This window comes from Dasypus novemcinctus, chromosome 14, assembly GCF_030445035.2.
Source record: "Dasypus novemcinctus isolate mDasNov1 chromosome 14, mDasNov1.1.hap2, whole genome shotgun sequence".
NCBI lineage: Eukaryota > Metazoa > Chordata > Mammalia > Cingulata > Dasypodidae > Dasypus > Dasypus novemcinctus.
This window is the reverse complement of record NC_080686.1, coordinates 87,146,543-87,164,050: the sequence shown is the minus strand read 5'-3', so window position 1 is coordinate 87,164,050 and position 17,508 is coordinate 87,146,543. Positions and strand designations below refer to the sequence as shown.

Below are 17,508 nucleotides of genomic sequence, written 5' to 3'. Positions count from 1 at the left end.
GTCCGGGCAATGGAGCCCACATTAGGTGTACTGCTCATCAGGCCACACTGGGTCCAAACCAGTCTGTCTCTTACAAAATCTTCTGGGTTTTCATCTGCCTCTGTATCTTCAGCCTGAAGATACAATAGAGATCCTCTGCCTTTAGTGATTCTCACACATTCAACCATGATCAGGCTCCCAATCATAGAGCCTTTGCAAAGTCAAGCCAACATCTGACTCAAAGGTAACTGATCTGGATATAGTCTAGCACATTCTTTATCTTGAGGGGCTCAGCATTACAAGGCTTCCTAGTAAAATCCATGTTTGAGGAAGTGTTGAGTTAGATTTTTAATGGTGTGGGAAACCTAAAGCAGTTGCTCATACTTCGGAAAAAGACTTGTTAAAATAAGATAGCCACAACATTATTTTTTGAGGAGGAAGAGGAGAAGAGAGAGGGACTAGAGATGAACACTGAAGTTTCCTGAGATTAATTCTTAGACAAAAGATAAGGACAAAAAACAATTGTATTTCCAACTTGAGCTTGAATTCTGTAGGTTATAAAAACTTTCACCAACTTTCATTCAATCCTTTGTAATAGTCAGCTACTGACACAATAATGTTGTGTAACAAACAACCACAAAAATCTTAGTGGCATTCAACAATAAACACTAATTTCTTGCTAATACATCTGTGGATCTACTGAGGTATCTGCTCCATGTATCTCATCCTGGAACTGAGGCAAGATGGACAGTGGCTACCCAGGGGTTCTGTTTTTCCTGTTGGTAGAAGCTCAAGAGGACGAGCCTAACCACGCAAACAAACACCTTGTCCTCTGGTCAAATCACATCCATTAATCTCCCATTGGCCAACGCAAGTTACATGGCCAAGCCCAATGTCCAGGATCAGGGAATTCATATCGCCCAACATGAGGCCTTTGTAAGGGTACAGGTGGATAGCACGACTGAAAAGGAAAGAAGAACTGGTACCAAGAAGCCAATCTGCCACACTTTCTAAACATTCCTGAAAGGAAGGTATCATTGGCTCCATTTTTTCTTGACAGCTGAAAAAATTGAGCTCAGGAGTTAAGTCATTCATCCAATGTCAGGCAGGGAATAAATTGTTCCAGCAGAATTAGAGTTCAAATCCTCCGCCTTCTAGGCCTCAGTGGTTGCCACTGGGATGTAGCTTACTGACATGTAATTAGCATGCATCTTTAATAATCACATCCTTGAATTATGCATCCTTACAGAAATTGATTTCCTCCAACAAAGACCAGACACAACATTGCCTCATCTGTTAGCATGACCACAGTGTTTACCATTCGCTTAGGACCTTCTGCAGTGCTTTTACAAGCTCTTTAACTATTACTACACTAATAAATTATTTATGGTGGGAAAACCCCAAGTTACTTGAAAACAGACTTTATTAAAAACAACCCCTTTTCCCTCCAGCAAGCACCCTTACAGAGCACGCACAATTTCTTTGCCTACTCTGAGCCCTAAAGATTGCCCAAAGAGTCGCTGGAACAGAAGCTATTGGTAGTCACAGAAAAAAGAGCATGGAAGAATCAAATCTGAAGCTCATTCTTGGCATGGGATTTTCACTCTGCTGCTACTGCCCTGTGCAATCCACCTGCCAAAGGGATCAGACTGGAAAGCATCGTAAGTGGTCATGGAGGGCAAGAAGCCACAGTGATGCCAGGAGCCTCCCACATCCATTCATTTATTCTTATAACAAGTATTTCTTGAAGGCCTGTTCTGCACCTGGCACCTAGCTGGGGCTGGGATGAATCTCCAGCAAGAGTGACCTTCTCTATGGAGCACAGGTTCTGCTGAGAGGGGTAAACCGTTACCCAAAAAGTAAAGTAAACAGGGTAGTTTCAGATTGCACTAGGGGTTGTGAAAAACGAGCTTCGTGATCCTGGGTGCATCACTGGCTTTACCCCTCTCTGAAGCTCTCAGTCCCCTCATCTGCAAGCAGGAAAGTAACTTCCGCTGTCAAGGGGATTGGGTTAATAAAACAAGGTATGTGAGGCCTCTGGTACACAGTCCTTCAGGCATCGCCAGTGCACTGTAAACATTCAGGCAGTTTGTTTAGTCCCCATCAGTCGGGGTAAGGGAGAACCTTCGGGCCACTTCCTACCGACACGCACCAAAACCAGCCAAGCTCCTGGCCTGATCCTCCTCTGAAAGTGCTCAGCCGGGAGGATGTGAAAGAGCGGAAGGGGAAGGTGCGGCACAAGAGCTGCTCAAAGGAAAGTCAGGGCCCAGGGCCCAAGAGCAGGATTTGGACAGGTTGGACAGGGAGAGGTGTCAGGAGACCCAAACCCACTCCCTGGCGGTGCTGTGCCAGGACACGCGCCGCCGACTTCGGCGCTGCTTGCTGAGGGTGCTGGGGGTGGGGTGTTGTCTCTGCTCTCCATTCCCACCCCGCGGGGAGCAGACGCCGGGTCCCTTTCCTTTCCTTTCCTTTGCCACGGAGGCAGGTCTGACCGCAGACTCGCTAATGACAACCTGGAGACAAGATGGGTGGGGGCTGTCCCTCTTTCCACTCCTGCCTAGCGGTGATTTTCCCCCGCCCCTCATCCCCCAACCAGGACGCCCTAGAGCGGGTTTGGGTAGCAGGAGAGGCCAGGCGGCTGCGCCCCCCTTTCCTGCTGTTGGCGGCGCTGGGTCGGGCCGCCACTCCACCAACGCCCCCGAGGGCTGATCTGACTTTGGAGTTCGATTAGGACACTTGCGGTGGGAGGGGGGCTGTCCTTGCTCCCCACCCCTGCCCCGCAGTGACCCAGACGCCACTCCGGCCTCCTCCTCCGTTGCACGTTCCCGCCAGCCCCTGAGCGGCAGGAGGACGGGGCGCCGCTTCTCCAGCCCTGGGGCAGCTGCTCCCGAGTGAGGCAGAGAGGGCAGGAGGGGGCGCGGAGGTGCCAGGGGGCAGGAGCGGCGCTGGGAGACCGGGCCTCGCAGCTCGGCTTCAAGTTTCCACCCGCGCGCGATTGTGCAAGAGCGGGAGCCACCCGCGCCGCGGAAAACAGGCAGAGCGCATAAACAAAGCCACGTGGGCTCGCGGCCGCCCGGGGGGCGGGCGGCGGGGGGCGGGCTCTGAGCAGGCGGCTCTTCCGGCAACAAAGCGCTGCCGCCAGCCGCTGCGATAAATACTGCGCCGCCGCCGCCGCGGTGCACTGGAGCGAGCGCCACCCCCGTGCCGCCTTCGCCAGCGACAGCGCCCTCTGCGAGCCCAGGACGCCCCACTCCGCACTTCTAAACCCGCAGCCCCCTACTTCGGTTCTCTGCACCCGCTCTCCTGGCCGCCTCCCCACCCCCAGGACCCTGAGCATCAGCTCCAGGCCGCCGGTCCGGTCGCGTCCATCACTCCGTCCGTCGCGTCCTCTCGCGGGTGCCATGCCGTTCCTCGGGCAGGACTGGCGGTCCCCCGGGCAAAGCTGGGTGAAAACGGCCGACGGCTGGAAGCGCTTCCTGGATGAGAAGAGCGGCAGCTACGTGAGCGACCTCAGCAGGTGAGGGGTCCCGCCAGCAAGTGCTTCCAGCCCCGCAAAAACGACCCTGGCTGGTCTGGGGTCGCGGGGCAGGGGAATGGGAGATGGGGGGCAGGCAGGGCTGCGACAGGGCGAGGAGGGAGCCCTGACCAGGGGCGAGGTGCTCGTATTTCTGCAGAGGTGGCCGGACCACTGGAGCCCGGAGTTTGGTTTATCTTACCCTTCAAGGTCAGCGTCCCCAAGTGGACACCGCTCCTTACAGAACCCCGGATCCCAGCGAGAATCTGCTGACAATCGCGTATCTTGTCCCCACTTGCCCCAACTTAAGCACATTAACTCAGGGGTTCCCGAACCCAGATTAGGACCCCTGCACTGGCGACCTCGGAGTGGCTGCAATTTGCGTGAGTCGGGGGGCGCGGGCGAGTGGGCTGCGTGCCTTTCACCGCCGGGGTTGGCGGGGCTCCGGCGCCCGGGGCGCAGTGGGCACAGGTCGGGAGGTGAGACTCGGCGCTGGTCCTGCCTGCAGCGCTCCCGGGCTCTTCCCACGCACCGGCGACCGCGGGGTGGGCCGGGAGTTATGAGTAACCGGGAAACGGCGGCGACAGGACGGGCCAGATGGTCCTTGGGGCCGAGCGCTTGCCGGGGGTCTTGGAAGCGGTGGTAATGACCAGGGGTAAAACCCACAGCCCTCTGCTTCTGGCAGGATGATGCCTGTGCACCTGTTTGCTCGGCGACCCTTTCGGTCTGTCTGCTTTCTCACGACAAAGTGCGTGCAAACCCGTTTCACCTGGGGCTTGTCCGCTGCAGAAGGCCCACCTGGCTGCTGTGAGCCTCTGGACTGCAGGTCTCACCTGAGCTATGTCAGTCTGGTGAAAACCCAAGGTCTGCTGAGCCCGGTACTGCGTTTCTGAGTTCCGGTTTGGTATCTGTGCGTCCCGGACCGCGACGGCGGACCCCAGCCTATTGGCCCGCGAGAAGGGCGTTGAAAGTGGGTTCAGGCGGATGGATGCTGTCGAGGTGGGCCTTGGGGGCCTTTTCCCACAGCCTTGGGTTAGAACCACCAGCCCCGCACCCTTAAATTGACTTCAGTGGAGACTTCTGTGACTGGGCGGGGTCCCCAGGTACTCGGCTGGCCCGTAACAGTGGCTGTTTTGCTGAACTGTTAGCAGTAAATTTTAAGAAAATTAGCAAGAAAATGGAGTTATTTACTGCTTGCCGCCCAGAGCCCCTACCCCCTTCTCTGTGATTTGTCATATATCAGGCTCCCTTTGTTTCCCAACAAAGAGAAAACAAATTATTTAATTCGGGGGGTCTGTCAGGAAAGACCAGAGTTTATGGGTCTTTCACAGTAGAGAAGCTTTGAGGCAACCCCAGGGGAGGTTGGGGAACATAGTAAAAAAAAAAAAAATTCTTACTTATGGATGATCATAATTTAATTTATTTGCAGAGGCAAAAAAGGTGTCTTCAGACCATATCTTTTAGAGCCTCAAATGACCAGTTATGGCTAAATTATTCCCCCTCAACAAAATAGGAAGGGGTAGAGTAAAAATATCCTTCCTTCTCTTTCCTAAGGAATAATGATCTAATATTTTGGTACTTTATTTCTGTGCAAAGGTTCAGGTTCTTTGTAGGACTCCAAGCAGCGTGGGCACATGTCATCATGGGATGCTCCTTAGTGGGTCCAGCAGGGGAGACTTTAACATGCAGCCCTTCTAGCTGTATGAATAGTCACACTGTCCCTGCTCAGAAGATAAGCTGGTATCACTCTCCTTTAGAAATAAATAGTGGCGCCTCTCTCTCCGCACAGTATGGCAGACCTGAAGATAGTGTTAACTTACCACCGCAGTTCAAACGAGGCCAGGATTGGGTGACTGATCCCGTACTTGTCCCCTTGCCTACTTTCTTCCCCCCTTTTCCTCCCATTTCGCACCCTCCGACCTAGCACTGTCAAACTCACCTCAGTCAAAGGTGATCAACGGAGGGACCACCTGTGGTCCTTGGGTGAGTCAGCGTTTAGGAAACTTTTAGAAGCCTCCCAGCAAAGCAGCTGACTGTTTGCAGGGTTGTGTTTTTTTCCCCCAGCAATTGTAAACAAACCCTTCCCTGCTTAGCATGAGAAGCCTGCCAACTTCTTAAAAGCTTTTGGCCTTCTGAGGCCCAGGCTGGTGATCTCAAGTATCCCCAGTTTTCCGCGTTGGTGTCACTTGTCTCTGAGGTCAGGTTTGGGCTGAGTGCCTGCCGATGCAGGTGATGCTGAATACCTCTTCTGTTGTGAGAAAACAAAAGGCGGGCCCTTCAAGGGAGGGGGGTGGTGGTTGTAAAAAAGAGGACTACAGAGGCATGGTATATATTCTTCTCTAATTCAGGCACAGTCCCGTGAGCTGCCCAAACAAGAGCCAACGAAGAGCACATTGGGTGTCTTTCAGCCTGGGCACATTGCATAGTGTTGGCCCCAGCTGGGCTGCACAGCACACCTGTCCTGACCTCCCTGCCACGCCCGCTGTGGCCTTCCAGCAGCACATCACTAAAGTGCCCAGAACTGAGATAGGGGAGGATTTAAGATAAGCAGGAAGCGGGGCCCCTTCTCTCAAAAAGTTGAGACAATGTAAATTAGAAGGGGAACAACAACTGTCAAATCTGATGGGACAGATTAAAAAATTTCAAGAGCAGGGGGCCAGAGCATGAGTTGGGGTGCTCCAAGAATGCCTCGAGGAAGTAGAGGTTGAGGCGCCCGCGCTCCCAGCCTTCCTCACACCCGGAAGTCCCACTCCCCACTCCACCCCCAGTATGAGTAATCGAAGCTATCTGAGCCCCAGCCAGCTTCTCCAAGCCCACACTCTGCAGTCGGAAACCCTGTGGCATTACTGTGCAGCTAAGGCTGAACCAGGAAGCAGGAAGTTTACTCTGGTGCTCAGGATGAGTGATGTGTAATAAAAGAATAGCCATCATCAAGATTTTATAGAGCGCTTACTGTGGCAAGGCACTGTTTTAAGAGTTTAACACGCTAGATTGTTTCACCAGCGTAATCCAGGTATGGACTTGTAATTTTGGCAATTTGAGTAGGTATCGGAGCAAATTAGCATAGGAATCTCATTGGCCTTAATCAAGGCCTTACAGCTTTAAATAGGGCAGTTACAGTCTTTCAGGGCAGGCCCCGCTTTCAAATGGCAGGTTATTGCAATCAAAGTGAGAAATAGAGCTCTATTTTCTCCCTTCCCTTCCTTTGTCTCTGCTGCTAAAGTTGTCTTATTTTGAAGTCTTTCTACCTTTTCTAAAGTTGTATGGGGGTTAGGGGGGTGGGCGGGAGATCTTTTTCCTATTCCAGGCACAGCCCTATAAAAAATCAGGTTTCGTAAGAACTGACTACAAAATGATAACTTGTTGGCTATTATCGAATTTAGTGACGAAAGCATCCTCTTTAAGATGGATATGCTTACTTCTTATTGTAAAAAAAAAAATGAAATGCTGTGGTTCCTAAATGGCAGTGGCTTTTCTTGTTAAAAAATCAGTTGTAATTTTCCATTGGCTTTGCAGTTCCTTGAAATGGACATAACTGAAATCTCAAAATAGCCTCTAACTGAATATATTATTGTTTAAAAGAAAACATAAAAGCAAGCAACACATAAACTCCATGGCCCTTCCTTCCAAACCCTATCTCCAGAGTCCAAAACCTAATACCAGGCAAAAAATACAGGGTTTCTCTTTGGTTAAAGCTTTTCTGCATTCAGTGGGAGAGCATCATCAATTATGTAAAGTTCTTCTTACACTAGCATTTGAAATGACTCACTCTGGCTTAAGGCAGGTTATTGTTGTTTCTGTAAGGAAAGCTAGTGCTCAAATTCCTCTGAGGAATGTTTTTGATTAGAAAAGAATAAGATGAAATATATTTAAAATGTCTAAGGAATGGTCACAATCTAGGATCCAGGCTACAAAAATTTTCTGCTGAACCTTAAGTGTGAGCTTCATTTTATGGTTATTTGTATGTAGAATTTATACTGTAGGTTTTTGTTTGTGGTGTGCGTGTGTGTGTTTTCTCTTAGAAATAAGCCTTTGGTGTAGTGTTTTGGCCTGCAGAATGTTCTAGCTTTGCTTTCTAAAGCTGTCAAGGCCTTGGTACATTGGACCAATCAAGTAACCTTCCTTCTTTTCCCTTTTTCCTCAACTTTGATTGAAATTTCTTAAATTAACCTGGGGGACTAAGAGTTCCATTCTCCCTTTGTTCTCCTCCTCTTTTCCTACTGATTGTGGAGCAGATAACTGACTGGTGGGTAATTCCCTACCCTTGTAGGAACTAGTAGACAAACACTCAGTTAAACAAAGCCTGGCCCCAAAACTCACACCACCACCCCCTTGCTTAAGTGCCACCAAGAGAAGGAGCTTTCTGCTATAATCCAGCTGAAACCTAAAAATATCCTGTTTCCCTGAATTAAAAGGCTAAAGATTAGGAAATTCAATTGTGGTATCAAGCATGGTCTAATGAATAAAGACTAATGATTGGTTGTCCATCAAGCTTCTTTTCTGGGTAAAGAAAAGCAACCCTGAGTTTGGGTGATGTCATATGTAAGCATTTTAGCAAGATATTTATGGTACTAACGGATGTGCTACTTGAGAGCTCATTATAACAGAATACTGGAAATTGTTTCAAACCCTCTTTTCTACCATTTACACAGTGCCAATGGAATAGGGAAGTACAGGTATATCTCATTTTACCCAACAACTATATGGCCATAATAGATATAAATCAGGGAGTGGGTGTAGCTTAGTGGTTGAGCACCTGCTTCCCATGTGTGAGGTCCCGGGTTCAATCCCTGGTGCTCCTTTAAAAAAAGAAAAAGATATAAATCTTATCACATTTTTAATCCAGCCGGGGAACTCCAATATATTGGTTGTGTAACAAAACCCCTCTAATTTGTGATTTACTGGTCAGCATTCTAAATCCTGCCTTGACTGTATATACCCCATGGGAGTTGGGTAAGTGGGGAAGCTATCTTTTCATTATACCTTCATATTTCTCCTGCATCCCTTTTCCTTCTGTGGAAACTGTTCCGAGATTTACCTTGACCTCGTATAGTACAATAGAACTCAATCAGCCCTACCCCCACCGAGTAATAGCTCAGCCAGCTAAAGGAACAGTGCACCTGACCCGAGTTCAACCTGCCCACCCTTCAATGACCCGTGAATTGGGAAGCCCTCATGAATTTGTGAATTATGAATTTAGCTAGTTTTGATGAGGGGCCGAGCTCTTCACCTTGCAGCATGGCACCTAGTACTAGTCAAGGGACTACGTGAAACCTAAACAGCTGGTGCTAGACACCAGCCGTGCCCTGGAGATGGGGTTGGTAAGTCAGAGAGCTGTAAAGGTGATGTTTTAAAGACATGATAGGTACACGCAAGTTTGAAAGAAGTTTGGGTACACTTTAAGTGTGTGGACTGTGTGGTAGGTGAACTGTATCTCAATGAAGCTGTTTCAGGGTGGGGGGTTGGAGAAAACTACTTGGGCTTTTGCAAAATGAAGGCATTATGTATTACAGTAATACCAGTAATCACCCCCTGCCTTTATCATTTTTGCTTAAAGTAATATTGTAGTACCCTGCATTTCTCGTGGTTAAACAGTGTGTGCTGTGTGTTGAAAACAATGGCAGGCACTGTTGGGGAACTCAGAAGAAGTAAAGGCCCCCATCCCTGCCTTCCACACAGATGAGACAATATTTCACCCTAAAAGAAAGGTCTGTGCATGTATAAACTTCTTTTGAGTGATTATTTTATTTTTTGTTTATTTGAGAAGTGTGTGTGTTTTGTAGCCCAGTAAGCTATTTATAGAAACAGCGCCTATTGAAACTTCTCTGTTACACTCATCCTCTCCTGTTTTCTGTTACTCATAGTTACTGCAACAAGGAGGTATACAATAAGGAGAATCTTTTCAACAGCCTGAATTATGATGTTGCGGCCAAGAAGAGAAAGAAGGATATGCTGAATAGCAAAACCAAAACTCAGTGTAAGCCATTTGTTTTGAACTTAAGAAGAAAGCTGTTTGAAGATAGTTATGACTGGTTCTTGTTGGGGGGCGGGGGGGGGGGGTGGAATCATACCTTGCTTGTTAAACGTCTGCCTTAATGTTTACTGTCACTGACAGAGGTTACTGGGATCTTTGCACTCAAAGACATGCTGTGTATTTTACAAAGGCCATTCATGTGTTCGTTATGGTCTTGTTTATAAGTCATTTGCTAGTTGGGTTTTTCCCTTATTTGTCACTTATATCTAGCATAGGGAATATAGTTATTATATAGTGACATGGTCAGCCGATTAAATTCTTGAATTTACTTTTATTTTGAATTGTGTTTTGAGGTCTTGAAAAAGGCTTTTGTTTCCTCTCTTTCCTTGTATAAATACTATTAACATTTCTAGATGCTTCATGTAAGTATTCAGAGAGTATAGAGTTTATTAATAAGCATGACCTTTACTTTAATCCATCTGTACTGCTTGATTTCTTCACGTTACTTTATCTATTTTATGTCTACCTTTTATGGCCTTGTATAATATTTAGGTTTGGCACTTAAAATAAACTTGTATTTGGTATTAGAATTTTTCTTTTAATTTGGAGTTTCATTATCCTAAATCTGGCTATCAGAGATTTGACGTGCTTCAAACAAAGCCAGTTATAGCTGTAGTATTTATACACTGCAAAAATTAGGTATTTGCATCATCTTAGATTGTAGAGTCTTTGTATTTTTTTGTCAAAACTTTTTAAAGTTTGGAATAAATGAAAAAGCATGTTTAAAATCTTGGGCATGTTGCAAATTATAAAACTGTAAATTTGTTTTTTGTCTCTGTAGATTTCCACCAAGAAAAATGGATCTATGTTCACAAAGGAAGTACAAAAGAGGTGAGCAGCCGTCCTTTTATGAAACAGTTAGGCTTAGCCTGACGCCTCCCCATGGGAGGGTAGGGGGGGAATTGGGCAACAGCGTTACCTCAGATCATGTGCCTGTGACTGCCGTCTTCGGGTGTGGGTGGAGGTGGCTAGCAGCCAGCTACCTAGCCAGCCAGCAGAGTGTGGGGCTACAGAGAGACAGAGAAAGAAGTGAAAGTCTCTAGGTAGCCTGTGCAGTCATTTGGTGAGACAAGGCATAAGCAGGTCCACACGACCATCTCAAATGTGTTGTTATAAAGCCCGAGGCATTGCCTCAGGACTCTATCTCCCTTCTGTTCTAAGATCTCTTTGGATTTCAACTCAGATGCCTTTTAGCCCTGGAAAATAAATAGAGCTGAAGTCTTCTGTACTTGTTCAGGGGGAGGTGCTGGATAGATGTGGAAGAGGGCAGCATAGTATAATAACTGCATGTATATGGCACCTCAGAAAATCCTTTTAGGAACATTTTCTCCCTGCACAGGTATCTGCCAAGATAACCATGATAAGGGGCAGTATGCGTCAAAGTTGGAATTTCCATCCCCATCAGGGACCTTGAGGAGCATCTAGTTCAGAAACTTGAGGCCCAACTAGGGTGGGTGATAGACCTCCCATCTCCCAGGTACTCAGAGCAGACCAGGGCTCCATACTCACAATTCCTTGTGCACCCATAGAAAGAAGGTCAAAACTTCTTTTGCTTCCTCGTGAAGCCTTAAAAACTCTTGAGACACACAATGGGAAAAGCACTAGAGACGCAAGGCCTGGTGGTGGGCAGAGTTGGTGCAGGCATTTCTAATCATCCTCCCAGGAGTAGGTTACAATCACCGTAGACTACACATCATAAGTCCAGCTCCCAATGTTTCCTACTTTTGATTTTCCCAGGCAAGAGCGTACAGAGAGCAAGGGCCCAAGTGGTACAAGTCACGAAAAAAGAGTGTTAATGTGTGAGTCACTGACTAGAGCAGCTGCTGGCTGCATTACCCATCTTTGCGGCTCATGGGGATTCCCAGAAGGAGCCAACCATGGGGGAAACATATGGCCATAGGTCCACTCAGGCAGTCATCAGGCTTGTTCAAGGGTCCAGGAAGATTGTTATGGAGAATGACCTCGGTGTGACTGGAATAACCACTGCACCCTCTGTTTTCGTGTTCAGCGCCATGGCTATTGCACTCTGGGGGAAGCTTTCAACAGACTGGATTTCTCAACTGCTATTCTGGATTCCAGGCGATTTAACTATGTGGTACGGGTAAGTCTCAAGAACCCAAAGGTTTATTCAGACTCCCTCTCAAGTTGTATTGTCTCCTTGGGATACCCTAAAGTAGTTTCCACCCAAAATAACTTCTTTGGGACCCTGAGAATTTTCAGGAAAGCAAATAGCAGACCCCTCAACCCTGCTGGGCCCTCACATTAAGGTCTTATGGGAACCTGAGTTTGGCTCAACAGTGAACACCGTGGCACCTCATCAGTCCTCTTGAGAGAAATGTTTGTTCCCTGCCCCCTGCCCAGCCTGACCCGAGCATTATGGGAACAAGCCACATAGGCTATGGCCACCATGTTAGCAAGAGAGTTCTGTGGGAAGCAAGCCGTGAAGCACTGGGGACTGTTAGAGAAAAACATTCTATACCTCTGATTGTTCTCGCTGAACCCCTTCTTGTCCTGCTTCAGCTGACTTTGCGTGAATCCCAAGGCATTCTTGACTTGGCCACAAAACCTCGTGAGAACAAAGCACCTAGGCCTTTCCTTCCCTGCCCTCCCTCTCCCGCCCCCACCCCCGTGTAATAACAGTATTCAGTTCTATGTTTGCCTAAAGGCTGAAACTACCTGTTAAGGTCAGTTGCTTTCCATTTTTAACCTTATTTTGGAAAACTTTAAAAAGCATTTTAAATGAGATTTAGCAAAATATTAATGATGACGGTAGTAAAGCAATTCATTTTAACTATGACTTTTGAAGTCAGTGATTTTTTTTTTCAATCGGTTTATTGTTGTTTTTCTCCCTAAGCTCCCTTGTGCATTTTTGATAGTGGTTCAACCTGGGAGGTAGCAGCTGTTTGGGTTTTAAGTTCTGAAGTAGGAGGGAATTTCCCCCCTGTGGGTGTGGGTTGGTTGGGTTTTTGTTTTCTTTTTCCTGGGTTGTTGTGCTTCTGAGTGCCATGTCATCGGGTCAGATGATTCCAAAGGCTCAGCCAGAGCGATGACATTTAATCCCCCCGTGGGGCCTGGATCACTCACCTGTCATCTGGGCAGATGCAAGCCTGGCTGTCTGACCTGACCTGACGAAAACCTTGGCCTTGTACGTTAGGAGCTCTGAGTGGAGCCCATGACCATGGGGGCTGACCGCTCTGCTCTTCACCTGAGCCCTTTTTCCAGTCCAAAAGGGACGAAAATAAGATAACTTCTTGGGCAAAAAGTTCACATTATCTGTGTGGTTCTGCCAGTTCAGGAAGGTCATTGCTGCTGTGACCAAGTCCAGGCTGGTGGGAGCAGGCTCTGAAAGATCTGGAAAACTCTGTTGTTGAGAATATAAACAGTTTCTACCTTCTAGATGTTCAAGGATGATCTTTGGCTCTATTAGAAACTAACCATCAAAACAGTCTGTTTTCAGATGGTTCCTCTTCCTATCTATTTTTCCTTCCACAAAGAAATAAGGATCATAGTAGCTAAAATCTATTTCATGCACTTTTTGTGCATTATCTCATTTTATTCTTTCAATAACCCTATGAAATGTAGATACTTTCATCATCTCCATTTAAAGAAAAGGAGATGTAGCGAGTCATTTTACTTCTCCAAAGTCACAAAGCTACATAAAGTGCAGAAAGCAGGATTTGAAACCTGTGTCACAGTCCACACCCTTAACTACTACAATATGTTCTATGTTAGCAGAGATAGATCAGCCCAGGATTTGAAGAAAGGCAGAGTGAGGTCAGATACCAGCTCCACTACCTGCAAGCTATGTCAGCCTCTCAACAACTCAGTTTCTTCCTCTGTAAGAGGGACCTACTCTAAACTTCATAGTATAGCTATAGAGCTCCGGGACACAGCACATATAGGAAGTACTATGCCAACTAGAATCCACCCTGCAGTTAGCGACTAATCTTTATTATTGCCCACTTCCACTTACTATTGATTTCCCCTAAACTTAGATGCCTTTTCCATTTAGTTGATTCAAAAAATGTTTTCATATTTAAAAAATATTATTAGGGAATCTTGCATTTGATCAAGACTCAGCACACAGAATTTGTATCTGATAGTATCTAATTGTTAAATCAATCTCAGGTATTTTCCCTTAAATCTTAAAGTTAGAGAAACTGCTGAATGCTTTTCAAAGTTATTAGGTTCAGAAATAGTGAAGGATTATTCCTATTATGGAAAGAACAACCTTTTTTTTTTCCTTCACTGTTACAGTCCCCCTGTAATTTGAGAAATAATATGTTATTTTTACAAAGAGCTTAAAACATTTTAGTGATCGACACTGTGTTTTGAGGTTTTTCTTCTAAGGAATTTAATACATTTCGCATATATTATTTTTACCCTTAAACCAACTCTGAAGAGTACACCAGTATGTTACCCCTATCTTACTACTTTGACCTAATGGTGTTTTACTACTACAATTCCTTAGTTCCATTAACCAACTAAACCAACTATGAGTACCATTGTTTTTTAAGTTTTATTTTTTAATCTCTTTAAAACCAAAGTACATTTTTTAAAACTTTGTAGTGTTTATACTGGCTGTCATCTTTTAAAAAGAGACATGCAGAAGTAATAAAAGAGATGCTCAACACTGCTATCTTAAAATATTGTGATTTTTATCAGCTAGCACAAAAATTCCGTGGAATTTTTGGAATCAGAAAAATGCTGAATATAAATTGGAGGGGTTTTTATATAGCATTTGTGCCTTATTTGAATTGGCTGCAGGCTACACTCGTCCCTGCCTCCTTCCCCTACACACCTCCAATAACTTAAATACCATTTTTACTGTGGGTTTTAAGGTGATTTAAAATTTTTAGAAACAGCAAGTTACCCATTTGTGGAAAGCCATTTAAAAAAAAAAAAAAGCTTTATCCTGTCCCTCAAGAGCAACACATTTTGGAAATTCCCCTAGGAAGCTGGAGAGGAGTCCAAGGGCTGGGCTGGTTGTGGGGTTGGAGCTTGGTAACCACGAGGCAAGTGCTGACTAACCCAGGGCACGCAGAGGCCAGGGAGAAAGTGGGTCTCCACGTGAGCCGGGAGAGGGTTTCAGAGACCACCCACAGCCTGGCGGCCTCAGTGAGCCTGCTGTGGCCCTGCGGCTACCAGCCCTGGCTGCATATGAGAGTGACTGCTGGAGCCTTCTAGAATAAGAAAGCCAGGGCCCTACCTCTTATGCTTCTCATGTAATCAGTGTAGGGTGATGGCCAGGCATTGGCATTTGTCTTCAAAATCCCCCAGGTGATTGCAGTGCGCCTCAAGTTGGCAGCCATCCCCAGAGAGGCAGGTGGTGGGTAATAGTTTATCAGGAGCAGGGGGGCGGGGTTGCTGCGGGAAGAAGCAGTACAGCTTAATGCGTGAGTAGTTTCTGTTTGAGGCTGTGAAAAAGGAGAGGCAATGGATGTTAGTAACGGTAGCACAGTATTGTGAATATAATTAATCCTCCTAATTGTACACTTGAATGTGGTTAAAATGGGAAATTTTGTGCTTTCTATCAGTTACTACAATTAAAAAGTTTAAAAAAAAAAAAGCTGCTCTGGAGCCCAATTTTGCCTAAGGAGTTTTTAAACAAGACACACTGAGGCAATATGTTCTAGATATGATTTCATCTCTCAGGAAATCAGTCACGTAAAAGAAATAGTCCCACCCACAGAGATTTAAAGTTGAACTGAGTGATTCCAACTTAAAGTTCAAGGCTTATTAGCTGTGGGACCTTCTGCAAATTACTTTCTCTCTACAATCTGTACAACTAAAATAATCAGATCTGTATTGACTCATTTTGTGAGACTGAAAAAAATGTAATGGGGGAAAAGTAATGAATATGAAAATGATATCTAAATTTTGAAATGCACTGTAGCTTATTTTTCAGAAAGGAAGTAGGATTTAAGTCTCCTGGATGATGGAGATCTCGTCTCAATAGGCCAGACACAGTTGAGGCAAAGACTTGCCTATTTGCAGTGGAACTTCTGAAGTGTTTAGCATTGTCTTAAATTTTAAAAATCTGTATGCTGTCCTTGGTGAGGCTCAATGACACAAAACATCATTTACCCAAACTATCCCTGTTCCCCAGTATGTCAGTGGAGGAAACTACATTATTGAGATGGGATGCAATTAAGATAAAAACTGAGCCTTACTAAAAAATGTGGCTTAAAAGGATAGGAAATCAACAGTTGCTAAGTATCTGTTATTCTTGAATACAATGTGAAGTACAGTAGAACTTGAACTCGTGTATTACGCTGAAACCTGCATTATTTCCACTAGGCTCTGCCACTAGCCGCTGAGGGAAGTAGAAAGGTGAAGTAGACAGGGTCCTGCTTTAAAGCAGGGATCAGGAAAACTAGGGCTCTTGGGCTAAGACAGCTTCCTACCTGCTTTTTATATGTGTTTTAGAAAGTCAAGACTTGATGACTCCCTCGCTCAGAATGACTTCTGGCACCCCAGGTGTCATCAACTATCAAATTACAAGGATATCACTTTGCAGTTTACTAATTATGTCCCTATTGATGAGCACAGTCAGGCTGTGAAGTAGGCAGATGCTGTTAACCCTTTTAGAAATGAAGCAGAGGTAGGGAACTGAGTGGTTTGTACAAGGTCGCATAGCTAGGACGGGGGTGCATGGTAGAGGTGGTGCTTAACCGTGCTCTCCAGCTCCCGGTCTAGTGTTCTCTTCCCTCCATTACATTGCCTGGATGGCAAAATGCCAAAAGGAGCCTGCCTGCTTTATCATCACTGAAATACAGGCATGCGTATGCTTGCGCACACACACGTACCCTCTCAGGAAAGGGCCTTAATGGCAGAGTGACCTTTGCTCGGTCACTCCCAGCTCTGTCTATGGGATGAGAACAAGGCCAACTGTCCAGTAGCTGTAGCCAATATCATCACACTGAGGAAGTTCAGGGAGAACTTGGGTACCAGTTTCTTCACTGGAATAAATTGACCCCTAATGCTAATGGATCAGGAAGGACAAATAGAGCTTGCAGCCCACTTTCTTTGCCCTCTGCAGCGAGAAAACATCACCACCCAAATCGACACACATTCTTTTTTTTTTTCCTACATTACCACCCTAGCCCATTTGAATGTTTCCAGCAAGTAACTGCATTCCTACCACCCTTAAAAGCATTTTCCAAAAACGTGTTTTAGTTTAAGTCGACTAGTGGTTTGGCAAACAAAAGCTATGGCACTGTGAGTCAAATTTAAACCCAGTGCCTTCAATTAAGGGCAGGCTATTGCCAAGCCTGTGGTGGGTGGTGAGTGTGGAGCTGCCATCACGCAGGTCCCTCTGCTGCAGTGACCTGGGACCCAGTGTGGTGTGGCTCACACTCAGTGCCCTTCCTCTGGTGGAAGGTGGCCTCTGCCACCTGAGTCTCAAAACTTATAGTATCATTTTCCACTGGGACAGAGAAGCCGGGGCAGAGGGACGGAGATAAAAGTAAAAAAAGCAAGCGAACAGAGCTGTGAGCCGATTTGAAAGTGAGTCGCACCAATGACTGTATCATGAGACTCGACTGCCGGGGGATTAACGTAGAGAGCACAGGGTGGGTCCTTGGGTGAGCGCTACTTGGGCTGCTCATGATTTTTAGGAGAAAGCCAGCATTTCTCAGAATACCTAGCCTTCTCAGACGTAATAAGCATTCAGGCAAGCAGGTCCTGCAGTGTCGGGTGCCTGCAGACATGGGGGTGGGGCACATGCAGAAGTGGGGGCACCTGTAGAAGGGTGGGGGCCCCTCCTGGGGGAATGCGGGAAGGCTAAAAGATCAGCACAGTGGTGTTTTTTTTATAATGGGCCCCTCACAGTTAAAAAATAATAATTTAAGCATGTAGTCTCAATTTTTGTCTATTCATGAATTCATTTGTCAATCACATACCTGTAAGAGACTGATAATGATACTATAGTGTTACTATGAATATTAAACTGAGCATGAATTTGCAAAGTGTTTTGATT

The 17,508-nt window shown here is 46.1% G+C and overlaps 1 protein-coding gene across 1 annotated transcript in view; it reads left to right on the top strand.

The window, feature by feature from the left end:
• The first annotated feature begins 2,768 nt into the window (after positions 1 to 2,768).
• The window catches only part of FBXO32 (F-box protein 32), a 35,765-nt gene continuing 21,025 nt past the window's right edge, over positions 2,769 to 17,508 (top strand). Inside the window, exons 1-4 of the mRNA XM_004469467.4 lie at positions 2,769 to 3,496; positions 9,358 to 9,470; positions 10,309 to 10,358; positions 11,536 to 11,628. Coding sequence (XP_004469524.1) covers positions 3,381 to 3,496; positions 9,358 to 9,470; positions 10,309 to 10,358; positions 11,536 to 11,628 — 372 coding nt within the window. The 5' untranslated portion in view covers positions 2,769 to 3,380. The remainder of the gene's footprint in view (positions 3,497 to 9,357; positions 9,471 to 10,308; positions 10,359 to 11,535; positions 11,629 to 17,508) is intronic.